Consider the following 26,228-nt stretch of genomic DNA (forward strand, 5'->3'; position numbering starts at 1 on the left):
TATTGCTAAATTGTTCAAAATGTTATATCACAATGTTATATCATTACAGGGAATGAAATGTAATGTATTATCCCATGTTTTCTCTTTAATATTTTAGTTGTAATGCTGCCAAATACCTAAAGGTGTGTTCAGCATTTCGATAAGAACAATAATACAAACATTGCATAAATATAGTTTATAGTGTTTTGGCATAGGAAAGTAATCATTGCTTGTCTTTTATTTTTCGTAGATATATGGATATGCTGCTGGTTTAGATACAATCCTCTAACTACAAGCCTCATCCTCGAAAAGTAGAAAAGGTGTAAATGTCTGTGTTGTCTGTAGCAACAGATTCCTTTAAGTTTTCTAATCCTATTTAGAAAAATGACAGTTGAATATGGTTTGATTGTCACATACAACACACTATAAAGTTGTTGTCCTGTTAGATTGCCTGTTTTATTTTCCATTGCAGACTACAGAGAGAGTGGTTACACCTTTACTGGCTGCAGTGAGAAACAAGCTCATCCGTGGCATTGCTAGATATGGGCACCTGAGGCTGTTGACATCAGTATCCTGAGACACACTTGGTCTCAAGAGTAAATATAGACTTGACAAAACAATTTCATAGCATATTAATTTTTTCAGTGAATTGTTGCATCCGCAAGACCAATGTTGGTGACAGATTGCCTGTAACCAACGACGTGCTTGTACATCATTGGGTTGGAGTGGTTAACATTGGGTGGAGGTGTCTGGCTTAGGTTTTGTCTCCTCTTTTAATGCCGGACTTTCCAGTTTCATTGTGTTAGATAAGATGCAAAAAAATGCTTCCTATACCTTTCATTGCTGTCCCCAAGCTCTTGTGTTGAGCAGCCCATGAAGAACAGAGGAACACAGAGCATGATGGAGAAAAGAAGGACGGTCAGAGCAAAGCGGGGAATCACTTTAACTGAAATACAGAACTTCTTCATGATGATTCCTCCAATCAACATGCCCAGAGCAGCAGATGGCAGATTGACAGCACCTGGATAAAGATATAAAAGAGATACAAGATGTCACTGGAGGTCTATCTACTGTAGGTCCCAAGAGAGAACAGTAAGAAATGATTGGTTTATAGTAGCAGAGTATATGCTGAATGCTAATAATACAGGCAAGAATGCAGAAGAAGCAACTAAAATGGTTTAGCAGATTATTGACACTGTAGGAATGTTCTGGGTATGATTACTGGAAGTCTGTAAACTGAAGTTTTTGAAAGGGTTCCTTACGTAGGCTAGTGACATTAGTTGAAGGCCAATTTAAGCTGAAAATTACACTCACCGGCCACTTTATACAGTACACCTTGCTAATGCCAAGAAAACATCTCCCACACCATTACACCACCACCACCAGCCTGAACTGTTGATACAACGCAGGATGGATCCATGCTTTTATGTTGTTTATGGCAAATTCTGACACTACCATCTGAATGTCACAGCAACCAGTCTGCCCATTTTCCTCTGACCTCCGACATCAACAAGGAATGTTCGTCAACACAACTGCTGTTCACTGGATATTTTTTATTTTTTGGACAATTGTCTGTAAACCCTATAGACGGTTGTACGTGAAAATCCCAGCAGATAAGTAGTTTATGAAATACTCAGACCATCTCATCTGGTAACAACAACCATGCCACATTCAAAGTCACTTAAATCCCCTTTCTCCCCCATTCTGATGCTTGGTTTGAACTTCAGCAAGTCGTCTTCACCAACTCTACATGCCTCAATGCATTGGGTTGCTGCCATGTGATTGACTGATTAGCAATTTGTGTTACCAAACAATTTAACAGGTCTACCTAACAAAGTGGGCATTGAGTGTATTTTTGTACAGTTGCTGCCAAACTGAATCTTATACCCTTTGGCATCTCTGATGAAATGTTCCACCAATACGTGCAAACACTACAAACTCAAATAATGGTGGAAAATGCCCTGATGGATTTCCTGTGCTGACGATCAAATAGACATGGCAGCTATGAGAGTATGGCTTTATAGAGAGGTAGGGACATGCATTTCTGTGATTAATTCTTTCACCACTGGAAACATCCTTGAAGCCAGTGGGTGATTCGACTGCAAAACACTCAACCAAATGTAAAACAATCTGTTGTTGGTGCAAGGATAATTTTTCACCTATCCCCTTTTCCAGCCCTCTTCTGTACATTCTTCCAGATAAAACATAAAGGATAGTTCTGATATTTCTCTCTGTGAAAGGTGACTGGCTGCATTACCTGTATTGTTGGAGAGACCATATTTCCAAAATTTGAATTTTGTGATACTGCTATACTCTGTTTATATTGGATATATTTACCTGTGTTTTCTGGTATTTGTTTTTATTGCACCCAATGATGGGTGATTTGTATATTATTGTTTAGATATTTGACTGTACCTCTTTTTGCTGTGTAAACAATGGACTTTTTATTTTCCTAAATAAAGAATGCAAAACAAAATAAAATAAAGGAAAGTTCTATGGCATTTCCAAGTTGTCAGCCTGTCGAGCCTTATTTATCAGATTTTCTAAAATAAGAGCCATCCGTTGTTCTTGTATGACAGACAAATACTAACTGTGCATGCATCTACAGCTATGAGCAAGAGGAACCTCATAGAGGGGGAGGCACTGACCAATGAGGAAATTGGCATATGAGGTGCTGGATCCATACTGATTCTCCAAAAACTTGTTGAGGAAGGTAGACAGAGCTGCGATGACTGAAGAAAAGCTGCATTGTGACAACACCAGGATCAGGAAGAGTGGATTCATAAGCAGGCGAGCAAAGTATCGTGGGAACTCTGAAAGTACACAAAAGAAACGTTTAAATATTTTATGTTAATTTATAAGCAATAGAAACAAACCTTGTATCTGTAAAATGCAACTGCAGCAGGTAATATGCTGACAAATTGTTTACCTGTTCAATACAAGGTCTGAGCAGTGTTTATACTGAGCATAGTCTGAAAGGAAGGAGGGCGTCATAGTAAGTAATGGCCAGCCTGACAAACAGTTCTTTATCACCTTCTCAGAGAACACTGCCCATCTTTTGTGATACTCATTATTCTGGGTCTCAGGGTTAGCTGTCCATCCTATGTGATACTCATTATTCTAAGTATAAGGGTTAGATGCCCACTCTTTGTGATTCCCTTTTTTTTAGGTTTGAGAACTACGGTAGATGCCCACCCTTTGTGATACCCATTATTCTAGATCTCTGAGTTAGTGTAGCTGCCCACCCTTTGTGATACTCATTATTCTAGGTCTCAGAGTGAGCTGCTCACCCTTTGTGATACTCATTATGCTATTCTAGGTTTTGGAGTTAATTGCCCACCCTTTGTGATACTTATTATTCTACAGTAGGTCTCGGAGTTCACTGCCCACCCTTTGTGATACTCATTATTCTAGGTCTCTGAGTTAGTGTAGCTGCTCACCCTTTGTGATACTCATTATTCTAGGTCTCAGAGTGAGCTGCTCACCCTTTGTGATACTCATTATGCTATTCTAGGTTTTGGAGTTAATTGCCCACCCTTTGTGATACTTATTATTCTACAGTAGGTCTCAGAGTTCACTGCCCACCCTTTGTGATACTCATTATTCTAGGTCTTAGAGTTAAATACTCACCCTTTGGGATACTTATTACTCTAGGCAGTGAGCTGCCCACCCTTTGTGATACTCATTATTCTAGGTTTTGGAGTTAGCTGCCCACCCTTTGTGATACTTATTATTCTACAGTAGGTCTTGGAGTTTGCTGCCCACCCATTGTGATATTCATTATTCTAGGTTTTGGAGTTAGCTGCCCACCCTTTGTGATACTTATTATTCTACAGTAGGTCTTGGAGTTAGCTGCCCACCCTTTGTGATACTCATTATTCTAGGTCTCCGAGTGAGCTGCCCACCCTTTGTGATACTTCCTATTCTAGGTTTTGGAGTTTGCTGCCCACCCTTTGTGATACTCATTATTCTAGGTTTCTGTGTTAGCTGCCCACCCTTTGTAATACTTGTTATTCTACAGTAGATCTCGGAGTTAGCTGCCCACCCTTTATGATACTCATTATTCTAGGTTTCAGAGTGAGCTGCCCACTCTTTGTGATACTTCTTATTCTAGGTCTCTGAGTGATCTGCCCACCCTTTGCGACACTTATTATTCTACAGTAGGTCTCAGAGTTAGCTGCCCACTCTTTGTGATAGTCATTATTCGAGGTCTTTGCGTTAGTTGCCCACCTTTTGGGATACTCATTATTCTAGGTTTCAGAGTTATCTGCCCACCCTTTGGAATACTTATTATTCTATAGTAGGTCTTGGAGTTAGCTGCCCACCCTTTGTGATACTTATTATTCTAGGTTTCGGAGTTAGCTGCCCACCCTTTGTGATATTCATTATTCCAGGTCTCAGAGTTAGCTGCCCACCTTTTGGGATACTTATTATGCTACAGTAGGTCTCTGAGCTAGCTGCCCACCCTTTTTGATACTCATTATTCTAGGTCTCGGAGTGAGCGGCCCACCCTTTGTGATACTTATTATTCTAGGTTTCGTAGTTAGCTGCCCACCCTTTGTGATAATCATTGTTCAAGGTTTCAGAGTTAGCTGCCCACCTTTTGGGATACTCATTATTCTAGGTTTCGGAATTAGCTGCCCACCCTTTGTGATACTTATTATTCTTGGTCTCAGAGTGATCTGCCCACCCTTTGTGATACTTATTATTCTACAGTATGTCTCAGAGTTAGCTGCCCGCTCTTTGTGATAGTCATTATTCGAGGTCTCTGAGTTAGCTGCCCACCTTTTGGGATACTGATTATTCTAGGTTTTGGAGTTAGCTGCCCACCCTATGGGATACTTATTATTCTAGGTTTCAGAGTTAGCTGCCCACCCTTTGTGATATTCATTATTCTAGATCTTGGAGTTAGCTGCCCACCCTTTGTCATACCCTTTATGCTAGGCCTCCAAGTTGGCTACCTATACTTTTTGATACTTATTATACTAGTCATAAATACACACATGCATAAGTATATTTAAAGTTTAGCAGTGCTTATTGCGGTAGTAGTTAGTCAAATTCAACTGGACATGTTCTGTAATGTTAAAAACAATTTGTAGCTTATCTAACTCATTTCTTCAGTTCTAGTGAGTGTCTGGAAAATATCCCTCATGTGTGTCAGGAATATGCCACCCACCAAAAACTGAATAAGTGGCTTGGATAAACTATGAAACATACTCAACATTACAGAAAAAGTTCAGAAGAAATGACTAATCACTATTGGATACTGTATATTATGAGCTGGACAAATGAAAAAGTTCACAGACTGATCACAGCCTTGCATTTAGAGTGTTAAATAATGTTTAATATAATCTGTTTACAAATTTCAGCAAAAATAGCATTGACAATGTTGTATGTTTATTATGCCTTTTTTAAACTGAACAAGCACAGAATTAAATCAATCATTTATATTTTTTTTGGGGAAGCAATAGATCAGCTAGTTCAGCTGGAAATGATTAGTTTGATTAGGAGTTATTTACAATTAAATAAAAAAGAAAAAGACTTTGCCATGCAACCAAAGGATGCTGGATCGTTGTCAGCACATTTTTACTGCCTATGCCAAACTGACAATAGAAAACATGCAGAATTCTCTTGGCAAAATCTTTCTTGTTGATTTTCCCAAGCCGTTGTTCTGGAGACTAGTAGAAAATCATATGAGCTTTGGAAACAATTCAGTCACCACAGCACTCACAGCAGGGAGTTTTGTATGTGTGTATTGTTAGTACACATTGACAGTTTGTGGTCAAACATAACACCTCTGCTGCACTACTAATCTCTTTCACAACCTACAAAGTCATCTGTGCCAACACATTACTTTTACTGGATAGGTACTTCAGAAACCCACAATATACTACCATTACACTCACCAGCCACTTTATTAGCTACACCTTTCTAGTACCGGTTCGGACCCCCTTTTGCTTTCAGAACTGACTACATTCTTTGTGGCATAGATTCAACAAGGTGTTGGAAACATTTCTCAGATATTTTGGTCCATGTTGACATGATAGCATCACATAGTTGCTGCAGATTTGTCAGGTGCACATCCATGATGCAAATCCATTCCACCACATCCCAAAGGTGCCATTGGAGTACAGTGTACTCATTGTCATGTTCAAGAAACCAGTTTGAGATGATTTGAGCTCTGTGACATTATCCAGCTGGAAGTAGCCATCAAAAGATGGGTACACTGTAGTCATAAAGAGGTGGACATGCCCACCAACAATGCTCAGGTAAGTCTTGGTATTTAACCAATGCTCATTTGGTACTAAGGGGCCCAAAGTGTGCCAAGAAAATATCCACCACACCATTACACAAACACCATCAGCCTGAACTGTTGATACAAGGCAGGATGGATCCATGCTTTCATGTTGTTTATGCCAAATTCTGACTCTACCATTTGAATGTCACAGCAACCAGTCTGGGAACCTGTGTGAATTGTAGCCTTCCTTTCCTGTTCTTAGCTGACAGGAGTGGCACGCGGTGCAGTCTTCTGCCGCTGTAGCTCATCTGCTTCAAGGTTCGACATGTTGTGCATTCAGAGATGGTATTCTGCATACCTTGGTTATAACGAGTGGGTATTTGAGTTACTGTTGCCTTTCTGTCATCTCAAACCAGTCTGCCCATTCTCTTCTGACCTCTGACATCAACAAAGCATTTTCGTCCACACAACCCCCGCTCACTGGATATTTTCTCTTTTTCGGACCATTCTCTGTAACCCTAGAGATGGTTGTGCATGAAAATCCCAGTGGATCAGCAGTTTTTGAAATAATCAGACCAGCGCGTCTGGCACCAACAAACGTGCCACGTTCAAAGTCACTTAAATCCCCTTTCTTCTCCATTATGATGCTCGGTTTAAACGTCAGCAAGTCATCTTCATCACGCTTAGATGCCTAAATGCATTGGGTTGCTGCCATGTGATTAGCTGATTAGCAATTTGTGTTAGCAAGCATTTGAACAGGTGTGCCTAATAAAGAGGCCAGTGAACGTATTTGGGAAAACACCTGCTTTAAAGCATTTCCTGCACGCTATCTAATGCTAATGTTTCCTTATAAATTGCCAGAAAGACTAAAATGAAAGTTGTTATATGTTTGAGCCTGGTAAGAAAGGATCACTAAAGTTAATATGACAATGAGCTAATGTAGTCAGCATAAGGTATACTTTTTTTTAAATGAATACATTTTAACTGCAAAGACCCCCAAGAAAAAGGATAGTTTTATGTTTCCCAAACTTTAAGAGCTTGTTCACACTAGATACAGTTCAGTGCACTTTTTTCTCCATCAAAAATGCATACACAGTGTTTTCCATGTATTCCAATGGCCCTGGTTTACACCAGTGCAGTCAGTTCCAGTCAGTTTCTACTGCAGAAAAAAAAAAAACATGCTGCATTTTTTCTGCACAGAACCATACTGGAACATAGCAAACTGCATCAAAACTGCACCGGAACTGCATGTGGTGTGAACTGTAAGCAAAAATGTATCCGGAATGCTTCCGGTGTGTATTTTTGTAGTATTAACTGAAATGGACTGCACTTGCGTGAACTAGGGCCATTGGAATACATGGAAAACACTGTGCATGCATTTTTTATGCAGAAAAAAACCACACTAGACTGCATCTAGTGTGAACTAGCCCTAAGGGCCCTCTAGAAGGGGGAACTCCCAGTCTCAACTGGGCACCAGCCACCAACATGTAGGTAGAGTTAAAACACTAAATTGAGGCTCGGTGGGAGGAAAAGGTATATAAGTGGTAACTTACATTACATCGTGTGCAACTTTCCTTTTTATTTTTAAGTGATTATAGATGAAATTGTATAATTGTACATGTAAATAAAAGCAAATAACCAAACTTTGATAATGTACTCAATGTTCTTTTCAATTATAGACCAGCTCTGCCTCTATTAAAAGCTTTCTGTAACCTCACTGTATATTTCCATAACAGAAAAGCCCAGCCTGTGATGTCTGGGCACTGAGCTGTGATTATCACCACATTAGCCGTCATAAGGTCTCTGTTATCATTTGGAAGAGAATAACGCACTTCAGGAATAAAATGTGCAACTTAAGCAATTGGAAATGTCAGGATTATTTTTATGCTTATGAGGAATGAGTTTTGCTCAGCCCTTCCTGTGATATGACTGACTCGGGTACCCCTGTGGTGCTGTCTCCTTACTTTTAATAAAGCCGGACAGAGAGCCTTCCTCGTTACTAGCATCCGGCATCTTTCTCAGAATGTTCTTCTCTGCTGACTTCTAGAACACAAAACAGGAACAAGTTAGAGAGTATAACACAAATATTATTAACCTTTCTAAAGACCTTGTCACCAAAACCGCAAGTAAAAGGACGGAAACCGTGTATTTAAATGCTTATTTGCAGAGTTTTGCCTTTCTGTAAACCGTTTACACCTTATTCCTCTACCCCTAGACCTAGCAAGCATTTAACCCATGCTGACTAGGAAGAACAGACGCTCTGAAGGCAATAAATCTACACCATTAAGAGATACACAAAGTCTCCTTACTGCAGAGCCTGCAAAGGGAATTTGTGACAGGACAACCTTTCTGAAATCTGCTCCTGTAAATCTGACTTCAGGTCTTCTTGATTGGAATTGTCACCAGGACTATAGCGCCATTATCAACAGTCACCTCTGCAATCATTAACCACTTGCCACCCGCCCATAGTACATCATTTACTGTGAGCGGGATGCAGCTACAGGCTAGGGGATGCATGCATACATAACCTAGCACACACCTTCTTGGGTGCGCAGTGTCACGGCGTCCAGGGTATTATGTGGTCAGTATAACCAATCATAGTGATCACATGATTAGAATGTAAGCAAAACTGTCATGAATGCCTCCCACAGCTATCACTTAGTATCCAGCACCCTGTACCATGTGATTAGCTGTAGCCAGCCACAGCATCCCAACAGTAAGTACTGTAAGTTGTCATGAATTAAAACCATTCATGACAGCTGAAACAATTGCTTATAAGAGTGATCATCATTGTTATAAACAATAATAGTGTAAAAAAAAAATCACTGATCACCCCTCCCCAGAGTAGTACAGTGTCACTATGGTGACACTTAACTGCTCTGATGACAGTATGTAAAAAAATTGTAAAAAAAAGAAAACATATGTTTAAAAATTGAATTGTTTTTTTTTTTTTTACATACTGTCTGTAGTCAGTATCCCTGATCACTGCCACACTAGTCATATGATGACACTGTACTGCACTAGTGATAGTATGTAAAAAAATTGTGAAAAAAAGAAAACAAATGTTTAAAAATTGAATTTTTTTTTTTTTTACATACTGTCTGTAGTCAGTATCCCTGATCACTGCCACACTAGTCATATGATGACACTGTACAGCACTAGTGATAGTATGTAAAAAAAAAAAAAAGTGAAAGGTTTTTTTTTATTTAATTTCTTCAGTTTAAAAAAAAGTGCCAAAAAAGAACAACGTGGACTGATTACTTTACCAAAATGGGTAATTTGGGGGCTATATCCTGACATTTTAGGGCCTCTAGAAATGAGTTGAGGCAGCCAGTACATCAGGATTGATCAATTAGATTTAAATATACTAGGGATGCACCGATGCCGTTTTTTTTATCAGCGAGTACAAGTACTGATACTTTTGGTCAAGTATTCGCCGTTTATCGATACTTTGCGGTGCGATTTGCATGGATGGTGCTGACCAATCAGATACCATCTAGGCCCGAACTGTCATCACTGCAAGTAGAGGAAAGAATGCCTCTCTCCTACCACTCAGACTCAGCATGGGATGCCTGCAGGGAGGTTTCTCGCACCACTCCTGTGTGAGCTCGGGCTATGACAAGCCTGGGTTCACACAGGAGCAGTAGGGAAACTGTATGTGATTGGGACAGGAATTATATTCCTGTTCAAATCGCATGCTAATCTTTGTGGTGCAATTTCTGTCCATTAACGCAAAACACACCACAAAGTATCGGTTAAGGTATTGGGAGTATTTTCCTGAGTATGAGTACTCATGAAAATACTCAGTATCAGCACCGATACCGGTATTGGTACATCCCTAAAATATACCAAAGTTTGAAATCTCTATACTTTTCACACAGACTAAATAATGTAGAGGGTACAGCAATCTCCCCCCTGCTTGTTCTCCCTGCTAAACAGACGGTCAGCAATGGAAGTGGACTGGAGGAGTAAAGACTTTGCCGCTCTCCCCCACCCCCGCTTGGGCTCAGCGCTGCAGCTGCAGAGGAACATAGCAGCTCTTTGTGCCTGCCTGCTTGCCCCTTCCTCCTGCTAGTGGGGAGACACAGGAGAGAGTACAGGAGCCTTACCACGGAAGAATGGCTGCGGTCCCTGCTCGCCACCTGCTCTGTTCTCCCCTCACCTTCCTGGCCACAGTAGGGGGACCAATCAGAAGGGGCAGAAGGAAGCATCATGGGACATTTAGTCTGGAGGAATGGTGGCCCCATTGGAACTAGAGCCCCCAGAATGCCCAGCTAAAGCAAGGGAGGAGAGAACCTGGAGCCCAGGAAAGAGAGTCTCCAGGCAGGGCTGGGAAGAGTGGGGAGAGGATTTGGGGCTGTGGAATGCCATCCCAGAGATAGGGAGACTGAGCCACAGGAGAAGCCATCAGAGAAGGAGATTAAGCCACTGGAGCATCCCTCGCTGTGTCAGTCCAAGCAAAGCTATGACCTGTGGACAAGCAGAGAGACCGAGCCACTGCTAAGGTACAGAGGTGCTGCACCATGGACAGGAGTTGCCCAGCGGACATCCAACGGGAGGAATCATCACTGCCCTGTCTGGTGTGAGGTCCTTGCACTCATTACTTTCTACCACTGCTATAGACTGAGCCATTAGGAACTTCCTAACCTGCTACACTATAGCCATAATACTGCCTGCAGGCTTCACTGACTGCCATAAAGTGCGCCAACTGTTAAAGAGCTCCGATGTCAGGATTAAAGACTGCTTCTACTTTAGCTACCCCAAAGTATTTGCCAGTTTGCAGGTTAAAGACATACCACACCCCAGCCTAGTCATTAGAGTGCACTCAATCAGTGTAGAATTATAATCATTATTGCTGCATTTAGAGTTTGTATACCTAGTTTATTGATGACTTGCTAATTGATATATTGATTCTGGCTAATGATATAGAACCTGTTTTTTCTTTCTTTTCTACTTGGGTATACAGTTGCAAGAAAAAGTATGTGAACCCCTTGGGATTACGTGGAGTTTTGCATGAATTGGGCATAAAATGTGCTCTGAACGGCATCTAAGTCACAACAATAGAAGAACACAGTCTGCTGAACATAATACTACACAAATATTAGATGTTGCCATGGTTTAATTGCACATAACATGTAAACATTCACAGTGCAGGGAGGAAAAAGTATGTGAAGCCCTAGCTTAATGACTTCTCCCAGAGATAATTGGAGCCAGGAGTGAGCCAACTTTGACTCCAATTAGTGTGATGATATTGGATGTGTTGCTGACAGCTGTCCTGCCCTTAAAAAACACACACCTGTTTTGGGTTTACTGGTTTCAAGAAGCACTGTCTGATGTGAACCATGCCTCGCAGAAAAGAGCTATCAGAAGACCTACGATCAAGAATTGTTGACTTGCATGAAGCTGGAAAGGGTTACAAAAGTATCTCCAAAAGCCTTGATGTTCATGTGTCCACGGTAAGACAGACTGTCTACAAATGGAGAAAGTTTAGCACTGTTGCTACTCTCCCTAGGCATGGTCGTCCTGTAAAAATGACTGCAAGAGCACAGCGCAGAATGCTGCATGAGGTAAAGAAGAATCCCAGAGTGTCAGCTAAAGACCTACAGAAATCTCTGGCACATACTAACATTTTTGTTGACACATCTACGATAAGGAAAACATTAAACAAGAATGGAGTACATGGGAGGACACCACGGAGGAAGCCATTGCTGTCCAAAAAGAATATTGCAGTACGTTTGAAGTATGCAAAAGAGCACCTGGATGTTCCACAGCACTACTGGCAAAATATACTGTGGACAGATGAAACCAAGATTGAGTTGTTTGGGAAGAACACACAACACTATGTGTGGAGAAAAAAAGGCACAGCACACCAACATCAAAACCTCATCCCCACTGTAAAACATGGCGGAGGGAGCATCATGGTTTGGGGCTGCTTTGCTGCCTCAGGGCCTGGATGGATTGTTGTCATTGATGGGAAAATGAATTCCAGAGTTTATCAAGACATTTTGCAGGAAAACGTACGACCATCTGTCCGCCAACTGAAGCTCTGCAGAGGATGGGTGAGGCAACAGGACAATGACCCAAAGCATACAAGTAATTCAACAAAACAATGGCTGCAACAGCACAGAATACGCCTTCTGGAGTGGCCCAGTCAGAGTCCTGACCTCAACCCGATTGAAATGCTGTGGCATGACCTTAAGAGAGCGATTCACACCAGACATCCCAAGAATATTGCTACACTGAAACAGTTTTGTGAAGAGGAGTGGTCCAAAATGACTCCAGATCGTTGTGCAGGTCTGATCTGCAACTACAGGAAACGTTTGGTTGAGGTTATTGCTGCCAAAGGAGGGTCAACCAGTTATTAAGTCCAAAGGTTCACATACTTTTTCCTCCCTGCACTGTGAATGTTTACATGTTATGTGCAATTAAACCATGGCAACATCTAATGTTTGTGTAGTATTATGTTCAGCAGACTGTGTTCTTCTATTGTTGTGACTTAGATGACGTTCAGAGCACATTTTATGCCCAATTCATGCAAAACTCCACGTAATCCCAAGGGGTTCACATACTTTTTCTTGCAACTGTAGTTTATACCCTTTTTAGGAGACTATGCCCTGACTTGCCTGCTGTGTGTTTAATCCTGTTCAAAATTCCATTTATGCTAATCTGTATCAATAGATTAAGTGTGTTTACTGATAAACGGGTGTGTGTTTATTTTATTTAAAATACCCCCCCCTTATATTGTTACTTGTGCTCCCAGTTATTTTATTAAACCCGGTATGCCAGAGGGGCTGAGGTTGTTCTTGGAGTTGAGGCACAGATCAGATGATCCAAATTTACCAAGGGGCTCCTTTGGGGGCGGCAACTACAATAATATACGATATTGGGTTATTGGGTAATAACCCAAGAAATGTAGCAGAATACAGTGCATTCATAAAGTATTCAGACCCCCTTCACTTTTTTTCAATTTTGTTATGTTGATACTACAGCTGTTTAAATTCACTTTTTTCTCATTAATGTACACTCAGTACCCCATAATGACAATAAAAATGTATGTGAATGTATTAAAAAGAAAAAAACTGTAATATCCCATGTGTTTAAAATGTTATATAAACTGATTTACTATTGTGGGTTTAGTAACACTTTAAGCATTCAGACCCTTTACTCAGTACTTTGTTGAAGCACCTTGGGCAGCAATTACAGCCTCAAGACTTTTTGGGATGCAACAAGCTTTGCACACTTGGATTGGGGATTTTATGCCATTCTTCTTTGCAAATCCTCTCAAGCTCAGTCAGGTTGGATGGGGACTGTCGGTGAACAGCCATTTTCAGGTCTCTTCAGAGATGTTCAATAGGGCTCTGGCTGGGCCAGTCTAGGATATTCACAGAGTTGCCCCTAAGCCATTCCTGTGTTGTCTTGGTTGTGTGCTTAGGATCGTTGTCATGTTGGAAGGTGAACCTTTGGCTCATTCTGAGGTCCTGAGTGTTGTAGTAAAGGTTTTCATTGAGGATATCTGTGTGCTTTGCTCCATTCAGCTTTTCCTCAACTTTAACCAGTCTCCCAGTCCCTGCTGCTGAAAAACACCCCCACAACATGATGCTGCCACCATCATGCTTCACTGTTGGGATGGTATTGGGCAGATGATGAGTGGTGCCTGATTTCCTCCAGACATAACATTTAGTATTGAGACCAAACAGTTCAATCTTGGTTTCATCAGACCAGAAAATCTTGTTCTCACACTCTGAGAGTCTTTCAAGTGCTTATTTGTGGTCTTTCATGTGTTTTGCACTGAGGAGAGACTTCCGTCTAGCAACTCTGCCAGATTGATGGAGGGCCGCAGCGATGGTTGTCCTTCTGGAACGTTGTCCCATCTCTACACGGGATCTATGGAGCTCAATCAGAGTGACCATCTGGTTCTTGGTCACCTCTCTTACTAAGACCATTCTCCCCCACTTGCTCAGTTTGGCAGCCAGCTCTTGGAAGAATCCTGGTTGTGTTGAACTTCTACCATTTGAGAATTATGGAGGCCACTCTTGGGAACCTTCAGTGCAGCAGAATTTTTTGTAGCCTTCCTCAGAATCTTAATCTACCACATATGGACTCCAAAGAAGGTGAAGAAACATCTCAGCAGCCATCAAGAGAAATGGGAGGCACCCATATGAGAGGCATTCATATATTCACCGACATTTCCAAAACTTTGTTTTCGCTTTGTAAATATGGGGTACTGAGTGTAGATTAATGAGGAAAAAAAATGAATTTAAACAACTCTTGTATCTGGCTGCAGCATAACAAAAGTGAAAAATGTGAAGGGGGTCTGAATATTTTATGAATGCACTGTGCACTGACAAAAGATTATTTGTTTGCAAAATTTGTATAACAGAAACTAAAAAAAAAGTGTTTTTTTTTTCAAAATTCATATTTTTTGTCTATATAGCAAAAAAACAAAAAACCTAGTGGTGATTAAATACCACCAAAAGAAAGCTCTATTTGTGGGAATAAAAGGTATAAATTAAATTTGAGTATAGTTTTGCATGACCTAGCAATTGCCAGTTGCACAAAGTAGCACAATGCTGAATAGCAAAAAATTCCCTGGTCATGAAGGGGGTAAAAACTTCTGGAGGTCTAATGGTTAATAACAGTGATGGATACATGTTAATTTCATATGCACACAGATTTTTTATGTTTATTTGCTTCATGACCTCTCACAGCAGTTGCATGATCAGGAGTCCATCCTGCTGACTCCTGATCAGAAGCCGTGACCAAGAGCTGTCGACGACAGCTCAATTAGTGTGCTTGGAGAGTGCTCTCAGCACATAACCTCAGGTACTAATTGCACAAAAATTCTCTATAGACAAAAGCTTTTTTTTTTGTTTGACATAGAAATGCTGTAACATAGACTAATGTTGTTTATTGTTTCTGATCATGCACAGTCTTTCATATCCGATTTTTCTTGTACGAAAACAGTACACAATAAATGAAAATCATTAGTTCTGTTCATGTACGATGAAAATTTTGGAGTTTGTCCCTTTGGAAATTTTAATTTGGAAAGTCTGAATTGGATGTCAAAAGTTGTGTACACACTATACAAAAATCAAATGATTGTTCCTTGTACGGAATTTTTATTCTGATTTTCTTGCAGTGTGTACCCAGATTAAGAGACCTCCAAGAAACAAGCATTTTCAGAAAAGCGGACAGGTATGGTATTCTTCATACTTCTCTCATTCCTTAAAACATGATATTCATATGAAAAATGATGAATAATGTGAATAACCTCAAGTGCTTACTATGGTGAATACAAATGTAAATACAAATCAATAAATATGAAATAAACTGTAGCCGCTAGTGCACAACCCATATCTCAGTGGGTTAAATAATTAATAATATCAATGAAAATATGCTCCACTACATATAACAAAATGCACCCATTAATAACAGATTTGCCCCCCTAAATTATGATAATCAGGATCAATATTCCCCCCGTCCTCCACCACCACCTTTTTCAGGAGGCAATCAATTCAAGGGAAGAGCTCCCGGACAGGGAAATCACATGCCTAAAGGGGGTGCTGAGCAAGAAGGAGGGTACAACAAAAAAAAGAAGAAGGGACCAATAAGGGAGGGTATTTTTAATTTAAGTGGTTCTGAATTATCCCAAACAGAAATTAAGGTGCTGGATCAGGGACTTAAATTTGCTCCTAAAAAGGGTTTGAATAAATTTGACACATATGTAGGCATTCAAAAATTAGTGCTGAAGTTGAATATTAAAAAATATTTTATGATGAACCCCACACCGGTGTAAGGGAATATTAGTAATGAATCTAACACTGCGTTAAAAAATAAATCTTTGTTTAATCCTGCAATTACTGATAATAAACATATTGATATGTTTAAAAAACTGGTATTAGCTGACTTGGAAAAAAATGCCCATTACGAAAGTCATGGAATCACAATATATTAGAAATGGGATAAAATCATTAGAAGAGAGGAAGAAGCTTGTAATCTGCCCTGCGCACAAAGGGGGGGGGGGCATTGTAGTGTGGTCTAATTAACAATATTATGATGCCATGGATAAACTTATCATGGATAAAGATACGTATAAGATGTTGGCTAGTAACCCCACTCACAAATTTAAAGAGGGTTGGAACAGCTCATTAAGTATGGTGTCGGCCATGAATTTGTTACAAAGAAGAGGGGAAATATTTAGTCCCTTTTACTTGTCGATTACCAGTGATTTATTGTTTTCCAAAGATTCATAAGGATAGTGTTAATCCATCTGGACACCCTAATATAAAGGGGATAGATTCCTTAACAGTTAGATTAGGGGAATACCTTGACTGTTTTTTACAACCTATGGTTAAAACAACTACAGCGTATCTTAAGGATACTAAACATATATTACAATTATTAGCTGGTAGAGCTATTACATTGGATACAATCATGCTCATTGCAGATGTGGCATCATTGTATACAAATATTAATCATGAGGGGGCAATACGAGCCGCAGAGTGGGTTTTTGACGTTCGGATGGTCTGTCACAATAGCATGTAAAATTCCTCTTGAAGTGTTTGGATTTTTGTTTGCAGCACAATTATTTCTGGTATCGCAACAATTCTTATTTACAAATCTCTGGGGTTGCTATGGGCGCAAAGTTTGCACCAAGCATATCAACTATTTATATGGCCCAATGGGAACAGGAGGAAGTTCTTACCAATAGTCCACTTGCCCTCAGTCTTTATCGTAGGTTCATAGATGATCTAATCATCCTATGGGATGGGACTTTATGTGACCTAGAGGCGATGCTGAATAGGATGAACACTAGCAATAGGAACATTAGTTTAACGTGGGAATGGAGTACCACAGGGATACATTTCTTGGATTTAGAACTTATTAAGGATACCAGCGGTTTCAGGACGGTTACGTTCTTTAAAAGCACTGACAGAAATGCATATATACCGAGTCAAAGCTGTCACCATAGACCGTGGCTTCTAAATGTCCCAAGGGGCCAATTCATGAGACTAAGGAGGAACTGCATTAAGGAGTCAGATTATAGTGTTCAGTCCCATACATTGGCCAAAAGGTTTGTTGCAAAAGGTTATGAGTCAGGTTTTATAGAGTCCGCAAGGGAGGAAGTAGGGTCCCTAAATAGAGAATCCCTACTTATAGATAAAGCTTGTGGAGTACAACCCTTCGAAGGGGTACCAGTCATTTTGGATTATAATATCCAATTTAGACAGGTTGAGCGAATTGCAAAAACAGTATTGGCCCATACTTAAATTGGATAAACAACTTGGTCCTATGCTAATTGAACTCCTAGGTTTATATACAAAAAAGCGCCCACTCTGAGGGACAAATTAGTGCATAATGTGGTTGGCCCCCCAAGAAGCAGGGATTTTCATATTTTGAAGGTAAAGGTTTTTATGCTTGCCGACGGTGTTACAACTGTATAAGGGTGAAGGGTATGAATAAAAGAAGGTATCATTTTACTAGTTCAGTAAATGGGAGGGTTTACCAGATTAAAGATTTAATATCATGCAATACAGCAGGAGTAGTGCATGGTTTATTCTGTCCCTGTGGGCTTCAGTATGTTGGACGTATTAAAAGATTGCTTAAGGATAGGATTCAAGAACATGTCCGCAATAATATACCAAGGGATTTCCTAAACATTATGTTTCTAGGCAATTTTTGGATGTGCATAAGGATTGTTTAGGTTTGACCTTTTGGGGTATTGAAGTGTACAAAAAGAATTGGAGGGGTGATAATAAAGTAAGAGAGCTTAGTAAGAGGGAGTCTTTTTGGATTCATGAACTTCAAACTTTGTACCCTAGGGGGATGAATAGGGAATTTGATCTGAACTGTTTTATTAGTGATTTTTAATTAATTATTATCAATTTTATAATTATTTATTATTTAATCTGATTTTTTATTATTATCGTTTTGTGTATTGGAGTTTATATTTAATATGCTAGTATTTTAGTGTTTTAAATTTTAATTCTGTACAATTGGTATATGCATCCATCGGTAAGTGTGGTTAGCATCTTAAAATGTATGATTATGATGGATTCCGATGGTGGACTGGTAATGTCTTCATCACTTGCTTAGTCAGGTCCTTGTAGAGCTAAAGAGCGACGATTTCTTGTATTAGTGTCTTCTGTTTGATCCCCTGTAAGATGGCACTGATTGGCATGTATCAGCACATGTCGGTTTGGTCCACAACAAAATGGCGCCCTTTCTCTATATAAACTGAATGAATGTCGGATGGTCCAATCATATCCCCTTGATAAAGTCACGTGATCTGTGACAAAATGCGTCAGGGAGGAGCGTGCGGATGACGTTACAACGTTATTCATCGGAATAGTGGTAGTAGTAATCCACACATCGCTCCAGGACTGTAATACTTGCAGGTAATTGCAGTTACACATAGGGCCTGTGCACTGCCTTGCAATATACTGTGTATAGTGACGTTTTGGAGCCTTGACTGTTTTTATGCTGCCGGGGATGATGCTGCTATCTTGTGCCTAATTAGTACATTACTGGATGTTCACCATACATGGTGCAGATATGGACCTACGGAATGTGAGTGCATTTCCTATGTTTTAATGTGCAAATAAAAGTTTTAAAGGTTAAAGCACTATTTTGAGTTTTGTTTATGAGGAATATGGCTGAGCCTAATGCAGTTATCTGGAGGGAGCATATTTTGGAGCTATCATTCAGCAATTTGATCTTCAGAGTCCATATATTTGGTACCAAAAGTGCAGTTAGACCAAAACATTGTATAATGTGAGGTCACACTGCTGGAGGTGAGCAGATATATGGTGAAGTTTTTTTTGCACTGGATTTTCTGCAACAGATGCACACAGTGGTTCGTTATTTCAAGGAGGGGTCACAGGAGAATACTTAAATTATTGGACTTTAACCAAATAAATTTTTGGACAATTAATCCATTTTATTTAACATATTTTTTTGAGTCACTTAGTTTCTGTTTTTCATATCAAAAATTACCTTGAAAGAAATGTTAGAATAATAAAGGGTGCTTGGATTCTACAGACATTATATCTAATTGATACCCCATACAGAGCAGTAAGAACTAGAGATATTTGGAGGGGTGTGTGTCCCTCCGATTATTCTATATTGTACAGACTCCAGGGAATCATGTTATACTTTCTTTACAGCATAGATTTAAAGAACTGTAGATAATGTGAAGAGCAAGACCGAGTGTGAATATAAAATATTTGTTTATAGTATGTTATATTTATAGTAAAAATGTATTCTCTCTTGTCCTGAAGATAACACAAAAATAAAATATATACAAAAGCACTATATAACCTATGTTAATAAAATATACAACAGATCACTTATTCCACCTTTCTGCATATTATATGAATTGCCTTTTTTGCCTGCTGACACGTGTTGTCTCTAATGACCTTCACTAACATTATATAAATTAGACAGATGTCCGTGCAATATATAAAGTTTTTTGATTGGTTTATTGCCAATATATAATTATAAAAATATATAATATTGTAGAGGATAATCATAATAATAATTATTATAATTATTATTATTACAACTGTACACGGTGTGACGTTAACTGTAGGAAAAACAAACAGGAGGGTGCTAACACCTAGTGTATTACCAAAACATTTATTGTTAAACGCACACAAGCCACAATTATAGTCCCAGAAAAAAAAAAATGCAAGCATTGTGTTACACCAATAGCAGATCCAGTGCTGGTGGAGTGACTTCTAATCCAATGCACCGCTTGGTTGGCAAACTTACGCGTTTCCTGTACGGGAGGAAGGGGGTACATCCCCCGAAACACACCAATTTGCAGACCAAACGGTGCATTGGATTAGGAGACACTCCATCAGCACTGGTTCTGCTATTGGCGTAATACCATGCTTGCATGTTTCTTCTTTTGTAGATATGATTTTGCTTGTGTGTGATTAACAATAAATCTTTGACAATGCACTTAGCGTTTGCCCTTTCCTGTTTGTTTTTCCTATAGTTATCTGCCAGATTCCCCTGTCTGTAGAGGGCTGCATCAATTGTCCACACATCATGAGATTGTGTTGAGGACCTCTGAGCACTGGGGGGTGTCTGTTTTTTTCTTGTACATTAACAACATTGTAATACTACTCATTGTGAATATACTATCAATGAATTTGTAGCTTTTTCCTGCTGTATTCTGATTCAGTATTAGGTCCCTCCTAAATCTATGAATCTATAAATCTCCTAAATCTAAATCGTTTTGTGTGCCTGTAATATTGTTTATGTCTTTTCTGCATAAAAAAATTAGTTGCAATAAAAAAGGAAGCCCTAACAAATCTTCCACCCAGGCTTAATCCCATAAATCCACAGTGCAGGTCATTGAGTTATTACCTTAGCACACAGGTGTCAAACACAAGATCCATGAGCTGAATCTGGCCCTCCAGGCCATTTCATGTGGCCCTTGCACCTCTCCTGCAGCTACGGTACCCCCCTCATCTCTGCCTCCATCTTGTCTCAGCAGTGGACAGCAGAGAGGTGGACAGAACTCTTCCGCCAGATCCTGCACCTCTCAGTGCAGCTGCAACACTCCCTAATCTCTGCCTCCCCTGATCTCAGCATTCAGCTGACTCTGGTAACTGATTCCACTCCTCCTCTGTTCCTCCTCCATACCCTGCACTTTCTGATTCCCAGCTCTTCCCCCAAAGGGGGTGCACGGTGATGTTGGGGAGGGTGGGGATTCTTGACATCTGACGTATGAGGGGGTGAGGTGCTCTAGTATTACAGATACAACTGGCCCTTTGAGGGCTACCATAGTGCTGATACGGCCCGCGATTAAATGGAGTTTGACACCCATGCCTTAGCACATTGTGGACCCGGTTTATGAAAGTGTCAGAAAGGAAGGTTGTTTGTGCTGGAATAAGGGTATCTTTTAAATAAAGCTCATGTGTACAATTTGATCAAGCTTAGGGATTAGAGTGAAACTCCTTAATTTTTTAAGTGTTCTTGTGGGAAAGTGTCAGACCTTTATCTGATTTTTAGAGAACCTCTGAAGAACTGAAAACAGCATGGTTGTTCCAACTGACATGTAGAGAGCAGAAAATAAAAACACTTTTTCTAGAATGAAACCCAAACATATGCACGTGGTTAAAGATTTTGCATTGAGTGCAGACGATTTACCTGACTTGTCGTCATTTGTTTTGGAAAGAAAAAATACGGGATGGAGGTTACCACCAAACATCCACATGCAATGAGAAGGCCTAGCCACCAGGCCCCTATCCACCGAGGATCATATGGGTTAATCTTCACATCCTCTGAAAATCAAAAACACAACAGTTGATGTAGACAGCAAAGACAAAAAATATGTGTTTAATCTGCTTCCACATCTAAATGTGTAGAAATTTACTAAAGCATTTGCTTTATAGCAGCACACTTAAATGAAACGAGGGTGAATATAAAAATAGTAGATTTACCTAGCACATGATTGGGTGTTTAAAAGCAACTTTCCTGGGCAGAACACTTAAATAAATCTCCATTGTAACATCTTTATTGTTCTATCCTATTTTCATAAATTAATTGTACTTCACCCCCTGATATTCTATGTATTTGCAACTGCTGAAAACTTGCAGTACCACTGTTTGATCTTTGCCAGGTGACAATGTTTTTAACAGCAGTCCATTAATGTAAAAATCTGCATCTCTAGGCATAGTTATGAGAAAAAAATAGCGGCAGGTTGTTTTATGGCCTTTTACTTTGCCAATGTAGAAGAGAAGAAAGGTGTTCTGGGTAGAAATTTCTGATCATAAAACCTCAAAGCTATTATTCAAGCTATTAAAATTTTACAATTTCCACTTACCAGGCCTAACTCTGCCGATGTCAACAAACATTCTCAAGACCATGGAGCCCAGAAGATAACCAAAAGCCGGACCAAACACAGACACTGCAAATAAAATGGCTGAAAGCAAAAAGGTAAAACAAAATTAGATGATATATAATTTAGTAAATTGAAACATTTCTAAGCTTTATTTAAAGTTCCTTACCTATATACAATGGAGAATTATTTGGTTCAGCAAAGTCATCTATGTAGGAGATGCCGAAAGGCTGGATGGGGACAGTGCCAATACCAGCCAAGAGTTGTCCCACAACCATGATAGCCCACATACTGGTGGCTTCCATGGTTTTTGTCTGTGGTATTTTCTGGCCTTGTGTTCTTGAACAATACAATGTCTGGTTTTTCCCAGTGCATAACTCCTGAATAGAGGTATTTCCTGTCCAGAAAAAAAAGCTTATTGAAAAAATAAGCAAAATCAAAAATGACTTGTTCTTCTACACAAGGAACCCCATAAACACTTAATTTACAAATTGAGGTCTGTTGGCATTAAAAATAGGGTATGTACCTGGATAGAAAACTGGTTACTGAGACATATCCAAAGGGTGCTGATAAATAGTGTGTCTTTTGATTGGTCTGCAGTTGTTAGTTGGGTGCCCCAGGGCTCTCTCCTGAGACCAATTCTTTTTAACTCGTTCATAAACAATATAGATGTTGGTATAAATAGTTCAATCTCAGTACTTGCTGACAATATGAAGCTAAGCAGGTCAATAACATCAAAACATCAAAACAATATAGTGAATCTTTATGAGGAGATGTTGTAAAGGATTGGGCAAATACATGAAAAATGAGTTTCAATGTAGGAAAAAGTAAAATGATGCATTTGGGAGCTAAAAATACAAACGCAAGCTACAAGAGGAAGAACCTCTGGGGGAATTGAGAATGGAAAAGATCTGTGTGTCCTAGTAGATGACATGCTCAGCAATAGCATGCAATGCCAAGCTGCAGGAAACAACTCCAGAAAATTTACTCAAGAGATAAATCTATAATTCTACCACTTTACAAAACTCTGGTTCAGCTGCATCTTGAGTATGCTGTCCAGTTCTGATCACCAGTCCTCAGGAAGGATGTGCTGGAAGGGGGCTGGAGGGCCTCAGATATAAGGAAAGGCTATAAACTTATTCTCTCTGGAGAAGAGACCCTTAAGAGGAGACATGATAGCAACATATACAGTAATTATCTAAATGGTGATCCAAGCATAGGAAGACAACTATTCAGTCTTAGGTCGCTTAAGTTAACGTGTGGTCACTCCATGAAGTTGAATGAGAAGTGGAGTAACCTTAAACTGTGTAGGGGATTCTTTACTGTTAGAACACTAGGGATGTGGAACTCCATTCCACAATCGGTGGTGTGAGCAAGAAGTGTCGATAAGTTCAAAAAAACTTTAGATGGGTATCTTAGTAAATACAATATGGACTGGTGTCTTTATTCAACCTTACCAATTATGTAACTATATATATACAGTATATATATATATATATATATATATATATATGTATATATAGAGAGAGAGAGAGAGAGAGAGAGAGAGCCATGCCATGCCAAAATCAAAACACCTCCTTTACAAAACTTATCTCACGAAACAATAGATATGTGTAGCCAAATCCATCCCAAATTGTCTTTCGTAGGGGTAAAAAGTAAATTGGCCCAGACTGGATGTCCCCTGCTGTCTTAGGTTCTCAAAAGGTGTTACCAAAATTGGCAGTATGGTGCAACGATCAATTATTGAATATTTGGAAGGGTACCTGTAGAGTATGAGAACAGTTAGATCGCTGGGCAGCTGAGCAGAAGCCTTTGGACCTGTGATTTCAACATTGGTGCAACTTTTATGATGGCCATATACTTTCAGAGTAAGTTAGGGATCCATCTATATTTCATGTACTAGTTCATGCAACAGTTTATTGTTTGGGCAAATTATTTTTTTTAGTTTTTGCATGGAGTGGTCTGTATCCCCACTGGGGAGATACTAAATCTCAATGATCACTTTCACTAAGACAGAAAGTCAGAAGAAACCTAAATTTTAGTTATCATGGGAACAAGAGGTGAAACTGAATCTTTCAACAGGGACAAATGTTCTGGTGGCAACTGTTTATGATGAGAATTCAGGGAGATTTTTTCTCATTTCCTGTGTTGTCTCCAAGGCAGTAAGTGAGGGAGAATCTCCCCAGCAGCACACTAACCTCAAAAAATAACCTTGCAGGGATTTTAGCCCTTCCCTACCCAACCAAAACTAAATCATAATGTTTTGTCTTCATGGCCACTGAAAACAGAATTTTAGGCAAAAAGCTAAATACACAGGTAAATTACATACATAGTATTTTACCTGTCAATCCATCCAGTCATAAGATTTGCACAGCCCTGCCATCACACACAGCCAGGTTGGTGACTTGACTTTTCTCTACTGCTGTTCAAAAATTCAGATGCTTCCACTAGCTTTATTTACTATTAATGATTTTTAATGAATTCTATCTGTCTGGATTTCTGTTTTAACTTCAGCAGAAACATATGGCTGTTAGGATTTAATTACTTGTTATGTGCTTTCTTATATCAATAATTTAATAATTTATGGTTTAGAATGATGATAGAGGTTAGAATAAGGAATAAATGTCAGGCTTAGTTTCAGTATACTGGGTTAATTTTTAGAGTTAATATATGTAAGGAGGAGGCATGGCACATCATGTCCCACAAGCCTCTGGTGAACAGTATGGCATGGTCTTAACAAGCTCAGCAGTCTATCAAACACAAACATACCATTTTCCAGTGATGTGTACTGATATTTCTCAGAAAGGAAGTGCGGCACTGTCAGAAGGAATGTCCCCGAAGCTAGCAACAGGCCACCAATACCAATAACACGTGGCCGGTGTATGCGACTTCCAAAATAGCTGATGAAGATTATAAGCACAGCATTGCTGATCTAAAACATGCAAGAGCAAAAAGGTCAGATCAGTAACATATCCGAGGGTTCACAGAATGCTTATTATTATTAGTTACAGATAGAAGCATGTGTTGCTCACAGTAAAAAAAGCCTGTCATTTTTTATCCCTGTGACTATGTGAACTAGCATGTGTTAAACATAAAAGGAGATATTACATTTCCTGGAATTTAGAATAAGCGTAACCTTAATTCTAGATTTTACTGTTTTTAAGGGTATTAACAACAGAATATGCACTAAGACACATTTTAATCAACTGATTGCAATAGTTTTATAATTATTTCAAGCTGCCATCATCCTAAATTATTCTCAGTGGTCCTAAAAGGACAGCTAGTAAGAATTGGACATAACTGTAAACCACTAATTGATTATAGGGATCAAGCCAAGGTGCTTATTGATACATTCGAGCAGAAAAGATATGATAGGGGTGTTTTAGAGAAAACTCATGAAAAGATAGAAAATATGGACGGGCTACTTTTTATTAGACAAACTGAAAAAAATACTTTACAAAGAATTGAAGAAGATATTACAGTAATACTGATCTATCCTTTTAAAGGATAAAATTATTGCTTAGACCCCCAAGGTTATTGGTTCAAATTATCATTGACCCACCAAAAAAAGAATGTAACCTTTTTTGAAGATAAGGAGTTTTATACTTGTAGGAGGTATGTTGCCTGTAGGACTAATGGAGAAAGTTCCAGAAAAAGAAAATATTTTTCAACCAACACAGGAAAAACATATGAGGTTAGAAACGTAACTTCCTGTGATACAACCCACAGTACATATATACTGAAATGTTCATGTGGGCTCCAATATGTGCGTCATACCATAAGAAATTTATCAATTAGAATTTCTGAACATAATAAAAATATAAAAAAGCGTTTTACTGAAAAACAGTTTATCGAGACATTTTAAAGAATCCCATCATAAGGGTCCTGGTTGTCTTTAGACAAGGGGATGGATATGAGGTAGGAAGTCGCAAAGGATGAGACCAGATGGATCTATGAATTACAACCATTGAATGCCAAAGGTCTAAACATTGCTATAGATCCAAATTGTTTTATTAGTATGAGTAGTATGTTGTCAGGAAAGGCCTGCCCATAGTGCAGGTTAAGTTCTGTGGCACACAAGTATGCACATGCACAGAGTCCTTACGAGCCAAACAGATGTGCAGGCACTTGGACATAGGTGCGCACACGTGCATGCTC

The 26,228-nt window shown here is 39.3% G+C and overlaps 1 protein-coding gene across 2 annotated transcripts in view; it reads right to left on the bottom strand.

Annotated features, from left to right (window-relative positions):
• Nucleotides 1–26,228, bottom strand: part of SLCO2A1 (solute carrier organic anion transporter family member 2A1) — a 99,173-nt gene that overhangs the window by 15,349 nt on the left and 57,596 nt on the right. Inside the window, exons 3-9 of one of the 2 annotated variants that reach the window (XM_089671225.1) lie at nucleotides 24,840–25,002; nucleotides 22,240–22,467; nucleotides 22,056–22,154; nucleotides 21,380–21,513; nucleotides 8,182–8,257; nucleotides 2,628–2,792; nucleotides 814–1,000 (exon numbers count right to left, since the gene is read on the bottom strand). In XM_089671225.1, the coding sequence (XP_089527351.1) occupies nucleotides 814–1,000; nucleotides 2,628–2,792; nucleotides 8,182–8,257; nucleotides 21,380–21,513; nucleotides 22,056–22,154; nucleotides 22,240–22,467; nucleotides 24,840–25,002 (1,052 nt within the window). Of the gene's footprint in view, nucleotides 1–813; nucleotides 1,001–2,627; nucleotides 2,793–8,181; nucleotides 8,261–21,379; nucleotides 21,514–22,055; nucleotides 22,155–22,239; nucleotides 22,468–24,839; nucleotides 25,003–26,228 lie in introns of both variants that reach the window. The other variant, XM_089671224.1, reaches the window with a different exon arrangement.

This window comes from Staurois parvus, unplaced genomic scaffold (assembly GCF_062004578.1).
Source record: "Staurois parvus isolate SC_StPar_1 unplaced genomic scaffold, SC_StPar_1.0 ptg000102l, whole genome shotgun sequence".
Lineage (NCBI taxonomy): Eukaryota > Metazoa > Chordata > Amphibia > Anura > Ranidae > Staurois > Staurois parvus.